General features: G+C 38.4%; 1 protein-coding gene and 1 non-coding gene across 3 annotated transcripts in view; both read left to right on the top strand.

Moving 5' to 3' along the window:
- Positions 1-13,587, top strand: part of SIPA1L2 (signal induced proliferation associated 1 like 2) — a 273,295-nt gene that overhangs the window by 249,082 nt on the left and 10,626 nt on the right. For both annotated transcript variants that reach the window (XM_075532082.1, XM_075532091.1), the window contains exon 19: positions 9,285-9,416. In XM_075532082.1, the coding sequence (XP_075388197.1) occupies positions 9,285-9,416 (132 nt within the window). The remainder of the gene's footprint in view (positions 1-9,284; positions 9,417-13,587) is intronic.
- LOC142438183 (U6 spliceosomal RNA) lies at positions 6,316-6,422 on the top strand. The gene has a single exon (XR_012782610.1). It is a non-coding gene; the product is annotated as a U6 spliceosomal RNA (small nuclear RNA).

The following is a 13,587-nucleotide window of genomic DNA, read 5'->3' as shown; positions in this document are numbered from 1 at the left end:
GACTTTTGAGTGACTTGAAGTCACAAACAAACAAACAAAAATGTTCTCACTAACTACATGATTTGCCAACCTGTGGTAAAGAGAATGTGTGTGCCTTTATTTTGCTTGTTCAGGAAATAACACAGGTGGCTCTCACTGCATTTCAGATTGTCACTGGCTATAGATCCTTCTTGTCTACCAAAAGATAATAAATTTAGATTCAGGCAATTTCTTGTTGTTGTTGTTGTTGTTGTTTAACTGTGTACCCAAACTCTGCTCCTTCCTGAGCGGCTGCTTTTCATTGTTCAGATCCCAACTCAAATGTCACCTCTTCAAACAGACCTCTCCCAAATATGCCATCGAGCTGCGGACGGAGTTCCTTTACTGCCTTGTTGATTTGTTTACTGTTTGCTTCCTCTCACCAACATGTGAACTCTGAAAGCCGGGGCCATCCGTGTCTCCACTGTGTTTCTCCATCACTACACGTGTAGTCATCATCAAATTCCACTAACTTTCTGCAGTGTCAAACAGACAACTGAGGGAGAGAGGCTGATATTTTGTAATAACTAAGAAATGTCACAAACTTTTCTCCCTCTTTTTGTTACCTGCTTTCCCAAAGAAATTGAAGAGGTTACAAGTTTGCCCTGGGCTTGCCTTTGCTTGTGAGATGCATCTGAGACATTCACAGAGTGCAGTTCCCATTCCCATGTGTGGTCCCTGCAAGGGATGTGCCCAGGATGTAAGCAGAGAGCCGCAGAACTGGGTGCACGCCCTAGCTGATCTGACCATCGGGCTTGCCAGCCTCGAAGATGCAAATGTAAGCCTTGGAAAAATTACAAATGGTCATATGTCAGGAACTGCCTCAGGGTTGGCTCAGAAATAGTCCGACCTCTAAGAGACCACAGGAAAAAGATGAGGCTGCCTGCTAGTATAAAGATGCACAGTCACAGAAGCCCTGGACAGGCTCTAAGTCAGCGAGGTGCCAGGGACTGGGTTTGGGTTGGGTTTTGACTCTGGGTTGTGTATTTGGGAACAGAAGCTAAGAGAGGGCGAACGAAAGACCTCATAGCATCCCATCTATCTCTTCACTGGCATTGCATTTTACCTCTTCTCTCCCACTCCTTCTTTTAATCTCTGTCTTCCGTTGGACTCAGTGAGGATATTGTCTTTTCCTTTTTATATTTTTTATTGTGGTTTGGGTGAAAGTTTACAGGGGAAAAATATTTCACATATGGCAGTTCGTACATGTTGTGTTGAGACATACACTGTCATCTCCAAAACATTACTGTACCATTCCCTACTGTACCATTTGTCTGTCTTCCCCATCCTCCCTGCCTTCTGAGGCTTATTCCTCTGTAAATGCTGCCCTTTGAACTGGAAGGGGTGATTGTTCGCAGGCATATCTACCTCCCTGTTGTTACTGATCCCCCTCTGGGATCAGGGATTCTACCAGTCTCTGTTAGATGAATCAGCTTGGCCTTTTTTTTTTTTTTTTTGAGACTTTTCCCACATTTTTCTTCCTCTCTATCCAGAACCTCTTTGATGACCCTTTTCAGAGTGCTCAGCAGTGACAGTCAGCCCTTACCTAGTTCTTCTGGTCTTAGACTCATGGAGCTGGGCTCTCCAGGATCCATTAGTCCTTTGGACTATATTTTTTTCTTGCGTTCTGTTAACTTTTATCTGTTTGGGGAGAAGGAAAGACTAATAATTTTGTACCTTCAGTAGCTGTTCACGAGCTTCTAAGACTCCAGTTCTACTCAGCAAAGTCTTTGTGGATTATGCTATGCCAGTTGACCTTGGCGTTCACCTGAAACCATGATCCTGCGCTCCTAGGCTCATTGACTCATTCCATCAAAGTGTTCCGTATGGCTGAGAAATTTTCTACACTTTGCCCCTTGTATGGACCACTGTATTCATGGGTGCATTTTCATCCTCAGATACATGTAGAAATATCCTCTGTCAAACCTATATGAGTCTAGTCTTATTACCTTTCCACCCGTGTTCAGCTTGAGTGTCTGTGTATGAATCCATGGTTAGTTATTCTTGTTACTGTTTTTAGATTATATGATAGTACTTACCTTTGTTGCCTTTAACTCTTAGAGCTCCTCCTAATACCTTCCTTTGCCGTGATCATTTTGTGCTGGCCACCCCCATTATTTTTTAATGTTGTATAGTCTCCCATTGTGTGTATGTACCCTTGTTTGTACCATAGCCAATTGATGGGCACTTGAGTTGCTTCAAGTTTTTTGCTATTGTGAGACCGGCTGTGATCAACATGAGTATGCACATATCCGTTCCTATCACAGCTGCTAGTTCTCTTCCGTCTGTACCTAGTAATGAGAGTGTGGGAGCAGATGATATTTCTATTTCTAACTGTTCGAGGAAGTGCCATGCTGTTTTCCATAGTGGTGGCACCATTCTACAATCCCAGAGGAGTTACGAGCCTTACAGTCTCTCCACATCCTTGCCAGCATCTGTCGTCCAGCTTTATTGAACTTCGCCATAATGGTAGGGTGAGATGATATCTCATCATATTGACTTAAGCTCTGCTCCTTGATGAATGTGAGCATTTCTTTGTGTGTTGATTGGCTACTTGGAGGTCTTTGTTAGCGAAATTTCTGTTCATGTCTTCTGCCAATTTTAAAATTGGTTTGTCTTTTAGTTGTTGAGAAGTTGAATTTTTTTAATAAATTACAGAGATTAGCTCCTTGTCTGATAGGTCAATGCCAATTTTTTTCTTAAGTAGCAGATTTTCTTTGTGTTCTTTTGATGAAGTCTTTTGATGCACATAAATACTTAAATTTTGTGAGTTTCCTGTTATACGTATTTCATTTTTAGATATATTTGGTTGTATATGCTACTTACTAGGGCTCCAAAATTTGCCTTGTTTTGTTCTATTTTTTAATAATGATGCTCTTTATAGTTTAAAGTCTTACATTTAGGTCTATGATCGATATTGAGTTAATTTTTGTATGTGTTGAGAAATGTGGATTCTGCTTTATTTCTGCAAATACCCAGTTTTGCTAGCACCATTTGTTGAAAGGACTATCTCTTCTCCATTTAGTGGGCTTCACCCATTTGTGGAAGATCACCTGTTCATAAGTACTTCTGGGTTCTCAGTTCTATTCTGTTGGTCTCGGTATCTGTACTGTTTTGATTACTGTGGTTCTCTAGGTGGTTTTGAGATCAGGGAGTATGAAGCCCAACTTGATTCTTCTTGAATAGTGCTTTACTTATTTTATATCTCTTTCCTTTCCATAAAAACTTGGTGAGAGAGTGAGAAGTCCACCCTCTGAACAGTTAAAGTCATGCAGTGTGCAACTAGAGAGTGAATTCAAAATGGGGAGGCTGAGAAGAGCAAGATTTTTGTTCAGAAGTGTGCCCAGTCCCACACTGTGGAAAGGGAGCCAACTTGGTATCGTTTAGGCAGAAAACCAGCAAAATCCCTGCATTCACTTACAGCAGTGGTTCTCAACCTTCCTAATGCTGCAGCTCTTTAACAGCTCCTCACGTTGTGGTGACCTCCCAACCATAAAATTATTTGTGTTGCTACTTCAGAACTGTAATTTTGCTACTGGTATGAATCTGGCAACCCCTGTAAAAGGGCTCGCGACCCACAGGTTGAGAACCGCTGACTTACATGGATGGCTGTAAGAACAAAAGTGTCATGTGAGGAGAGGACACGCTCTTTGAGAATCCCAGGAAGTATATCCCTGAAGTAAAAATGATCTTTGCTGACTTTAAGAAGAAAAGAGAAAGGGCAGACTTGATAGCTTATCTCAAGAAAGCTACTAATGAGTCATAGCTAGTCATTGCCTTATTTATTATAAAATAAGAATGTCTTGTGACCTTTTTTACATGTACCATATTTAAATTGACCTCATACAGAAGAAATCAGATCATGAATGACTGATAAAATATTTTTCCGCAATCTTAAGGATTGGTGGTGGTTAAATGATAAAACTTTAAAATTTTTTATAGAAATTTCTGTTTAGCAAGTGTGATCACTGCTTTTTTCTAAGGTGTGATTGCACTTGAGGGTAGGTTGGATTAGTACGTTGAATTTTTCAACAAAACGGTGTATTCTATCTCATAGCCTATAGATAGATTTTATATTTAGATTCATAAAGCTGATTTTATGAATATATTTGAATACTAGGAAGTCTCTTCACTGCCTCATGGAACAGAGCAAGACTTGCCTATTTCAATTTGTATTCATGAGCCTGTTTAAATACAAGGGGTGAAGATAAGGTAGCAATGGCCACTTTCTTTGTGTTCTTAAATATGCTAATCAAATAAAAATTTCCTGTATACAATATTGTCTTTTCATTAACAAAACACATTTCATCGCCATTTATGTACTACATCAAATAAAAAATATTTAACACTTTTCAGATGCTTCTAAAAGTCAGCCTGATGAGGTAGCAGCAATTTGAATTCTGTATTTAAATTCATTAAGGCTTAAGTTGTAAATGAATTACAAAATAATTTGTCTTTCCAACAGCTATTCAAAAGCACATAAAATTGTTGAACTTCTGTATATGTGATTGGTAATTTCAGCAAAGAATTAAGCATTAGAAAGAATAACAGTAGATATATTATTTGCACCAGTATATAAATTATGTGATTGTAAGACATAATTAAAAAATAAAGTATGGGAAAAACAAAAAAATGTAATTTGTGATTAATTTCTACAGCTTTTTAAAGAATGATGATAGATTTTTGAATTGAGTTTATATTATCTATAGAGCATTTGGGGTAATACTAACATTTTCACAATATTAAGTGTGCCTATCCATGAGCATGGTGTATATTCTTCCACATAAGTGGTCTCTTGAGATATCTTTTTTAGTGTAGACTAGGAATCTGCCTGATTTTAGTATGTTGATCTTATTCTTTGCCATTTTGCTACATACTTTTATTAGTTCAGTAGTTTCTTTGCAAGTATCTTAAGATTATTTATCTAGAGCGTCTATCATCTGCAAATAGTGTTTCCTTCTTTGAAAATTTGGATGCCTTTGCCGTCCCTTACTTACCTTATTTCTCAGCCTAGCATTTCCAATATATAATTAAATAGGAGTAGTTATAAAGGGCATTCTTACTTGGTTCCCATTTGCAAAGGGAATGCTTTGAGTCTCTATTAAGAATAATGTTGGCTATTGAGTTTCTCTGTATGTCGTTAATTATATGGTGGAATTTCTTTTTCTTGTTTTACCGAGTGTTTTGAATCAAGAACGGGTATTAGGTTTTTGTCACATGCCTTTCTGCCTCAATTAATATGTGTTTTCCTAATGTGGTGGATTAGCTTTACTGTTTTTCAAATGCTGAACTATATATAAATTTAGTGCGAATCCTACTTGGTCATAATGTTTTACTTTTTGAAACGTTGTTCAATTCTGTTGGGCATCAGGATTATGCTTGCTTCCTAGCATGAGATTAGGAATGTTTCATCTTTTTCTATGTCTTGGAATATTTTGAGCAAAGTTGATGCCAGCTTCTCTCTGAATATTTACTAGAATTCATCAGTGAAGTTATCTGGGCCAGGACCTTTTTGAGGGGAGTTGTTCTTGTTGTTATTTTTAATTACTTTTTCATTCCTACTTTTGTGAAGGGTCTGTTCAATTATTCTACTTTGGATTGTGTTCGTTTGAGTAGGTAGAGTGTTTCTAAAAATGTGTCCATTTGTTGCAAGCTTTCAAAGTTGGTAAAATGCAGTTGTTGTAGGTTCATGCCATCAAATTGGTTCTCACTCATCGTGACTGTGCGCAACAGAAGAGAACACAGCGCGGTCCTGTGCCAACCTCACAATCGTTGTTAGGTGTGAGACCATTGTTGCAACCACTGTGTCCATCCATCTCATGGCCTACTGTTCACTGCCCTTTGACTTTACCAAGATTGTTGTCATAGTGATTGTCCAAATGACTTGAGAAAAGTCTCACCAGGCTGGCTTCTATGGAGCATTCTGGCTGTACTTCTTCCAAGACGGATTTGTTCTGGCCGTCCATGGTACTTTCAATATTATTTGGTAGCACTATAATTCAAACACATCAATTCTTCTTTGGTCTTCCTTTTTCACTGTCCAATTTTTACATGTATATGAGTGCTTGACAATGCCATGGCTTGGGGCAGGCCCACCTTAATTTTCATAGTGACATCCTTGCTCATCAGTATTGTAAGGTCTTCTGGAGCAGACTTTGTCTATGACAGCACACTCTTTCATTTCTTGACTGCTGATTCCATGAGCATGGATTACGGATCCAAGCAAGATGGAATTTTAAGGGGAAAAAATCAAATACATGGAAACTTAGTAACACTCTGCTTAAAAATTATTAGGTAGTGCTCGCTTCGGCAGCACATATACTAAAGTTTGAACGATACACAGAAGATTAGCATGGCCCCTGCGCAAGGATGACATGCAAATTCATGAAGCATTCCATATTTTTAAAAAATTATTAGGTAGTAGAGGGAAAACAAATCCTTGAAACAAGAATTAAAACACAAAAGCATAAATACAACACCAACAATATTTATAGGACAAATTAGAGCAAACATGTACACATTTTAAAAGAGCCCAAAATATCATAGTACACAGCTCCAACAATTTAAAAAAAAACACAGCAAAAATGCAAATAGTCACCAGAAGAAAAATTAACAATAAAAATTAGAGCAGAAAAACAATAGAATCAACAAGACTAGAAAGTTGATGGATTGTTTTGTGTATCTTTATATCTTTGTTTTGAATCTTCTTGTTCTGTCCTTCACTGAAAGTGATGTTTTAAAGTCACTTATGTTTATATATTTAAGTACCTTGTGAAGTTATCTGTTTCTCTTTTTAAACCTGTCAACATTTAATTTAGGCCTTTCAGGCTCCCTCAGTGGCTGTATAAATATGCATTACAGTTACATCCTCAATTAATATTACTGCTCCTTCTTGTTTGGTTTCCATTTGTCTGATAGGCTTTTCCACATTTTGATTTTTAAGTTATTTTAATCTCTTTGTCTAAAATATCTCTTCTCGACAGCATCTTTGTAGAGCCTGTCTTCTTATCCATTCTACTACTCGCTGTCACTTGACTTGTATACTTAGTCCATTTACATTCAGTATCGTTGCCACTAGCTGTGAAGTGACAATTGCTGGGATGATGTTTGGGAGCATTGGTGGTGTGGTGTGGACTTGTTGGGCGGCTAACCCACAAGTTCTCCAGTTTGAAACCACCATCTGCTCCAAGAGAGAAAGACGGGCTTCCGATGCCTGTCCAGAGTTACAGCCTTGGGAACACACATGCACAGGTCTACTCTGGTCATTGAGTTGGGTTTGGTTTTCGTTGGTGATTTTGCTGTGGGCTTTTGTTTCACTTGTTTGTTTGTTTGTGTACTGATGGATTCCTTATTCCGTATAAATTATTTAGATATCCTCTGTTGTTTTCATGTGTACTTGATCTCTGTCCATTTATTTTTGTTTTGCTTAGGTTTATTTGTGATTATTTTTCCAAGTTTATATTAGTCCCTTTATTTTATGCTGATATTTTCTTGACTTCCTTTGGAAGTTCTGTTTATCCCACCCCATACCACCACCCCCACACACCCTTTTCTGTTTGCTTCGTAGTTGGCATTGTTTATAAATTGATGTCTATGTTTTCCTGTTTTCAGTCTTGTAGATTTATTTTATTATTGATGGACTCGTGATTTTTTTGCTTCAGGTTTGATTTTAAATGTCCAGTCAAAGATCTACTAGGTTTATTCCTAGCCCCTGTTACACACACAAGGAAGCTGGGCTCTCTGTGTGTGCTGTGTTTCCATCAGCGGGGTGGGAAAAAGAAGACAGAGAATCTGCTCTTCTTTCACTCACAGCCCCTCCTCAGAAAGGCTACTCCCGCCCCGTAGACTCCTGGCAAGAACAAAACCGACCATGCTGACAATTAGCTGCTTGGGGCAGAAACAGTTATTTCAGTCCAAAAAAAAAAGAGTGCAGAGATTGTGCTGAGTAGATGCTACTGATGTGATACTTATTACTGCTACTCCTTTCAAGATAGAGGCTAGTGGACTAAGTTGGAGTTAAATGGCACTTACAGACATAGTTAATATTAAAGATGGACTGGGTTGATTGGTTTAGCTTTAGCTACCAGAGATCTGCTAAGAGCTACATTTGAAAGGTGTCAACCAATGGGAGAATGTTAGCCCCTAGCAAGGCCAAACTTGAAATCTCCATCCCAGTCCAGGTGCTGCTCTTTCGTATTATCCCAAACCATTTGGCAGAAACATTACAGGTGCATTTGGTTAATTGTGTCCTTATTGTACTTGATTGCAGGCTCAGATAGCCAGGTGGTCATTGTTTTGATTGGTCTAATTAATCAGATGTGTTCACAGGAAGCGATAATGCAGCATTTGAACAGATGCAGAAAATGCAAGGTAAAAGCAAGTCAGTAGAAATCTTTGTAAATGAGTGAGTGCTCAAGTACAAATGAATTCTTAACAACCAGTACTTTGAATGAGGAGCACAGTCAAAAGATTGCGATGAGAATTGAAAGAGAAAGAGAAATGTCAAGGTCTATTTGTACAGCCATACATTCAATGCAGACTAGATGAAAGGTTGCTGGTTTAACCAGTTATGAAACCTCTAAACCCACTGTCCTCTTTCTGAGCCAGACTCAGCTACTCTGCAGTTTCTGAGACTACGAATCTTTTCAGGAGCAGTTACAGAACCATCTATGAGTCAAAAATGTGTCATTTTTGTGCACAGCATATAAAATATTATTCTCTTGGGTTTTTGCTAGTTAATAATGAAAATGAAATTAACCTTAGTACATTTATAAGTTGATGTTGTTTTGGTTTTAGGCATATTGAATTTGTGGAGTACACGTTGGATTTTTCAAATCTTTAGGATAGAAAGAAATTGCTTTAAATATTTTTACAATAGAAGCCAGCAATGCTGATTTAAAAGAAAGGGAAATAACTTTCTGAGGCAAGCAAGAATCCATCTTGAAAGTACTCAGACGTTGGATGTATTTTAAACAAAAAGTTGTTCTAGAAGAAAACTTTCTGTGAAACCAGGATTCTGTACAGTCTCAATTTTACTCTCCCTCGGCCACTGTGCTTTACTCATTGATTGGTCTATAGGGGAATCTATAGTATGCTATTTAAAAAAAACTTTACATTTTTCAACTGCTTTGATCATTGCAGCTCAGGGTCTGTTAGCTGCGGACAGGCAGTATTTTAGATGATGCTCCCTCAGCTCCGTCATGAGGGAGAATGCAATGACGCACATGCTGTGTTCTGACTGGCGCTCTGGTTTTGTTTCTGCTTAGATGAGTGCTGGTTCTCTGATGGGTCCCTATCGGATAAGTCCAAGTGCACAGACCCTGGCCTGATGCCCCTCCCTGACACAGCTACAGGGCTGGATTGGTCCCACCTGGTGGATGCTGCACGGGCATTTGAAGGTAAAGGCTGACTAGCCCAACACAGGCCATTCACTACTTACCGTGTGGAATAAAGTTTAGATGGGATGTTTTGTGCCTCTGTACTTATGAAAACAAGCAGGAAAACGCATGAACTGTGTGACTAAGGGTGTTCCATACAACAGGGGAACGTCCAGCCCACGGGCCATATAAAACAAACAAACCAAAGCAACTCGCTGCCAGAGAGTAATTTCTGACTCTTAGCAACCCTATAGGACAGAGCAGAACTGCCCCTCTGGGTCCCGAGACTTTAAGTTCTCAGGGAGTAGAGAGCCTCTTATTCCTCCCATGCAGGAGCTGGTGGTTTGAAACTGGGACCCTGGTCGCATATGGGTTACATATTAGGCTGTGATCCCCAAGGTCAGCCATCACACTAGTGGTGAGTTAATTAAATGTTTGACCATGGCTTGCAGGCTAAGTTTTGAGTTGATAACTTGGTATGGCCTAATGTTATAAATATGCAAAGGCCCTGGCGAGTAAACGAGGTTCTCCCCGCCTGCCTCAGAGAGGCAATGTCATTTAGTAAAAGGACCACTAGGCAAAGAATCATAAAAGCCTAAATCTGAACTCAGGTACCAACTGTAACACTGAAGAAGTGATTTTTCCTCTTTGGATACCTCTGTCCTTGTCTGGAAAATGGTGGTGGTGGTGATGGTGTTGGTGATAGTCACTGTTAAGCGCCTTGGAATCAGTTCTGATTCACCGCCACCCTGGGTAAACAGAATGAAGCAGAATGCCTAGCCCTGTGTCATCCTCACAATTGGGGGTTTGAGACCACTGTGCAGCCACTGGGCCCAAATTACATCTGTCCTTTCAAGTAAGAAGGAGGTTGTGAAGCTAAAAGGCCCTAAGTAGATGGAAGCTGCCTGGAACTTTGGATTAAATACAGTGAGTCCTTCTAAACTAAAGTATAAATTGCTCTTGATACATTCAAACAAAGTAGAGAGATACATTAGAGAGAAATTCTAGCTAGCTCTACCAAAATTAAAGAGAAAGAATAGTACGTGGTTTAGTTAGCTGACCTTTCTAGAGTATCCAAACCCCACTCTTAGAGGGTGGGAAGATTTGAAAAGAGTTAGTTTTGTTTTGTTTTTAAGACTTTCAGTCATATTTAATACTCCTCTGACAGGTTGAAACAAAGGTTTATGGGAATTCAGTTGAGAATTTGCCGCCCCAGGTGTCAGTGTCCATCAGTCAGTGTGGGTCAAATTACACTGACCCGCTTCACGCTGACATGAGTCAACAAGATAGAACATGGCATGTTCAGAGCTTTAGGACTTGAGAGAGATGTGTACACCTCTACAACTTTGTTGGCCTGCTTATGTCTTTCTGCATCAGTTACTGAAGTCATTTCTGAACTAGAGTATTATAAATATTATAAAGAAGAGATGGCCCCAAATATCCTTATGTGATTGTTCACTTAATTGGTATAAACTAATAACACAATATAAGGTGCCCCGAGTTCACTTCCCTTATTTTGATGTAAGTAATTAGCACATTTGAATATTGGCTTTAAAGAAATGGAATTTTTCTACCTACTGAATTGAGATTCCATGACCCTTATATTCAGAAGTATAATTCTCCACTCTCACTACCATCCAGTCGATTCCAACTCAGGGTTACCCCGTAGGACAGAGCAAAAGTCCCGCTGTAGGTTTCTGAGATTGTTACTCTTTACAGGAAAGAGCAGCCTCATCTTTCTCCCAGGGAGCTTCTGGTCATTCCAACTGCTGACCTTGCAGCCCACCTGTAACCCACCAGGGCTCCGAGCTGTAATTGTGAGGCCACACTAGTGTTTGTTGGACTGTGAAGAATTAAGAAGTGCTAAGAGCACCTTCTTTCTATAAAGGATTGGTGATGGCAAAGGTGCTACCTATACGGTTTTTAGACATTGTTCAAGATGGTTCTGTGTTTACAAATATAGTTTCAAAACAGTTATTAAATTTCCAAGAATGAAAACAACGTGAAGAATGAATTCACGTAGCTGCACTCTAAAAAAAGAGTTTCTAGTGTTGCAGTGAGTTTAAATTCTGGACTGCCAACTGCAAGGTCAGCAGTTCAAACCCACCAGCCGCGTCACAGAAAAAGAAGATGCAAGACTCTCTGTTCACATAACAATCTACAGTATCGGAAACCACAGAGAGGCTTTCTACCCAGTCCTCTAGGGTCTCCATGAGGCAGAATCTACTCAATGGTAGCAGGTGGGCACTTCAAAAAGATTCCACAAACATTATAAAAGAAAAACTCAAAAGGAAAGAAAGAAACCAAAAACCGACAGGTGAAAGTTTAGTGTCATATTTAAACAAAATGAAGAATCATTTTATGAATGTTCATAAACCTGTAGCAAATTTTATTTTTAAAATGTACATATAAACAAAATTAGACATTTACAAGGGGATCCATACCAACAAATATATAAGATAATAACTTAAGCAATGTCACGTAGATAGATAGGAATTAAGTTGATGAATGAGATAAAGACTTGATGGCAGTACATTTTGTTTTCTTGAGTAGATAAAGATCAGCAATATTGAAGTATTATAATTATAATGAAAGAAATTTAGAAAACACTCAATAATTAAAAAGTCAGTATATGTAAGATTGAGAATGAGTGGAAAGAATTAAGTATAGTAAAGATGCCATTGCTTGCTGGGTTAATTTGTACAAATTTGTAATTTATACCACAGGTTCAATTAAATTCTAAAAGGATATGTTTTTGAAATCTATTTAGAAAATAGCTGGACAATCTTCAACAAAAATGCTATTATAAACCCATACTATAAATTGACTAGTAGGTATAAAATTAATAATAATCATTGCAATTATGAAAACAGAAATGAATCATGCTGAAAAAATTAAGGTCTACATACAGAAATCACAATTGTTACGAAGTAAGGAAGGAATTCATGTCATCCACTTGGACTTAGAAAGTAGAAAAGTCTAGTCTAGAAAAGTAAACAAAAAATTACTACTAACATTTTATAAACAAATTAATGTTTTCATTACAGAATGAGGAAGGATGATACAAGATGCAATGTGGCTGGATTAAAAGTATTTAAGCATTTATGAAACTGAAGGAGAACATTCATATGAAAAGTTAAATATAAGAAAACAATCTTAATAAATGTGGTAGGAAAGACCATAATGCTAACATATATAAAGTACCTTATAGAAAAAATTACCAAGTCCCGGGTATATAAATGGTCGAGGCATATGGAATACATCACAAAATAAAAAATACACAGTAAATATGTTTTTGAAGAACATTCAAACACACATGTAAATTTAAATGGTAATGAGTCACCAATGCACACCTGTTGACTGTAAAGCTGTGATGAATATTCACAGCTGATTTCTTTATAAAGATGATAAAGTGATTCATCTTTATTTTTTAAAGCTATATGACACTGTGTAGCCAGTGCCAGAAAAGTGTACCCTTTCGAATTGTATGAGCCCCTAATAAATTGTTAAAATTAAAAAAAAAAAAGGTGTACCCTTTCTTTGACCAGAAATCTAATTACTGAGAGTGGTCATAGGAATTCTTCTAAAGCCTTCAAAAGCTTCCGGTAAAGAAGCACTGTGTAGCTGTATTAATCATTCATTAATTAATAAATACATAATAATCATTACCAGCCCACCTCTACTGGGGAGAAAACAAAAACTAAACTAAATGAGGGAAACGCTGATAGCCCTGCTGAGGTCTGCTGAGAAAGAACGCAAGTCCATTGTGGTGTCTCCCACCTCGGTGGCTTCCATGACCCCAGAGGCCCTGAGCTGCGACAGGCTGCCAGGGGCACAGTTTGGAAAATGGATGGAGTTATGTTTCAGACTGTCCCTTTGATGCCGTAATGCGCACGGTAGGCCTCAAGCCTCATTTGATCATCCTTGCCGTTAGGTTGGGGATTAACTAATGAAATAGCTACTAGAATATATTCCCCCCAAAACTGGGGTAGAGTGAACAAATCCAACTAGCAAGCTCATCAGTAAAGCAGAGGAAGAAACGTAGATATTTAAGAATTGTAGGATTTAAAGGAATTCCCATTAATCAGAATATCAGAAATAGATACTCGATGCCTTCGTGAATGTTGAACAACAGGATGCTGTTGTTTAGATGAAGAAATTGATCATCACTCAAAGACCAATGGTAGCCAAC

This window comes from Tenrec ecaudatus, chromosome 1, assembly GCF_050624435.1.
Source record: "Tenrec ecaudatus isolate mTenEca1 chromosome 1, mTenEca1.hap1, whole genome shotgun sequence".
Classification (NCBI taxonomy): domain Eukaryota; kingdom Metazoa; phylum Chordata; class Mammalia; order Afrosoricida; family Tenrecidae; genus Tenrec; species Tenrec ecaudatus.
Note: the sequence above shows the minus strand (reverse complement) of the source record. Positions and strands in the feature narration are given on the sequence as shown.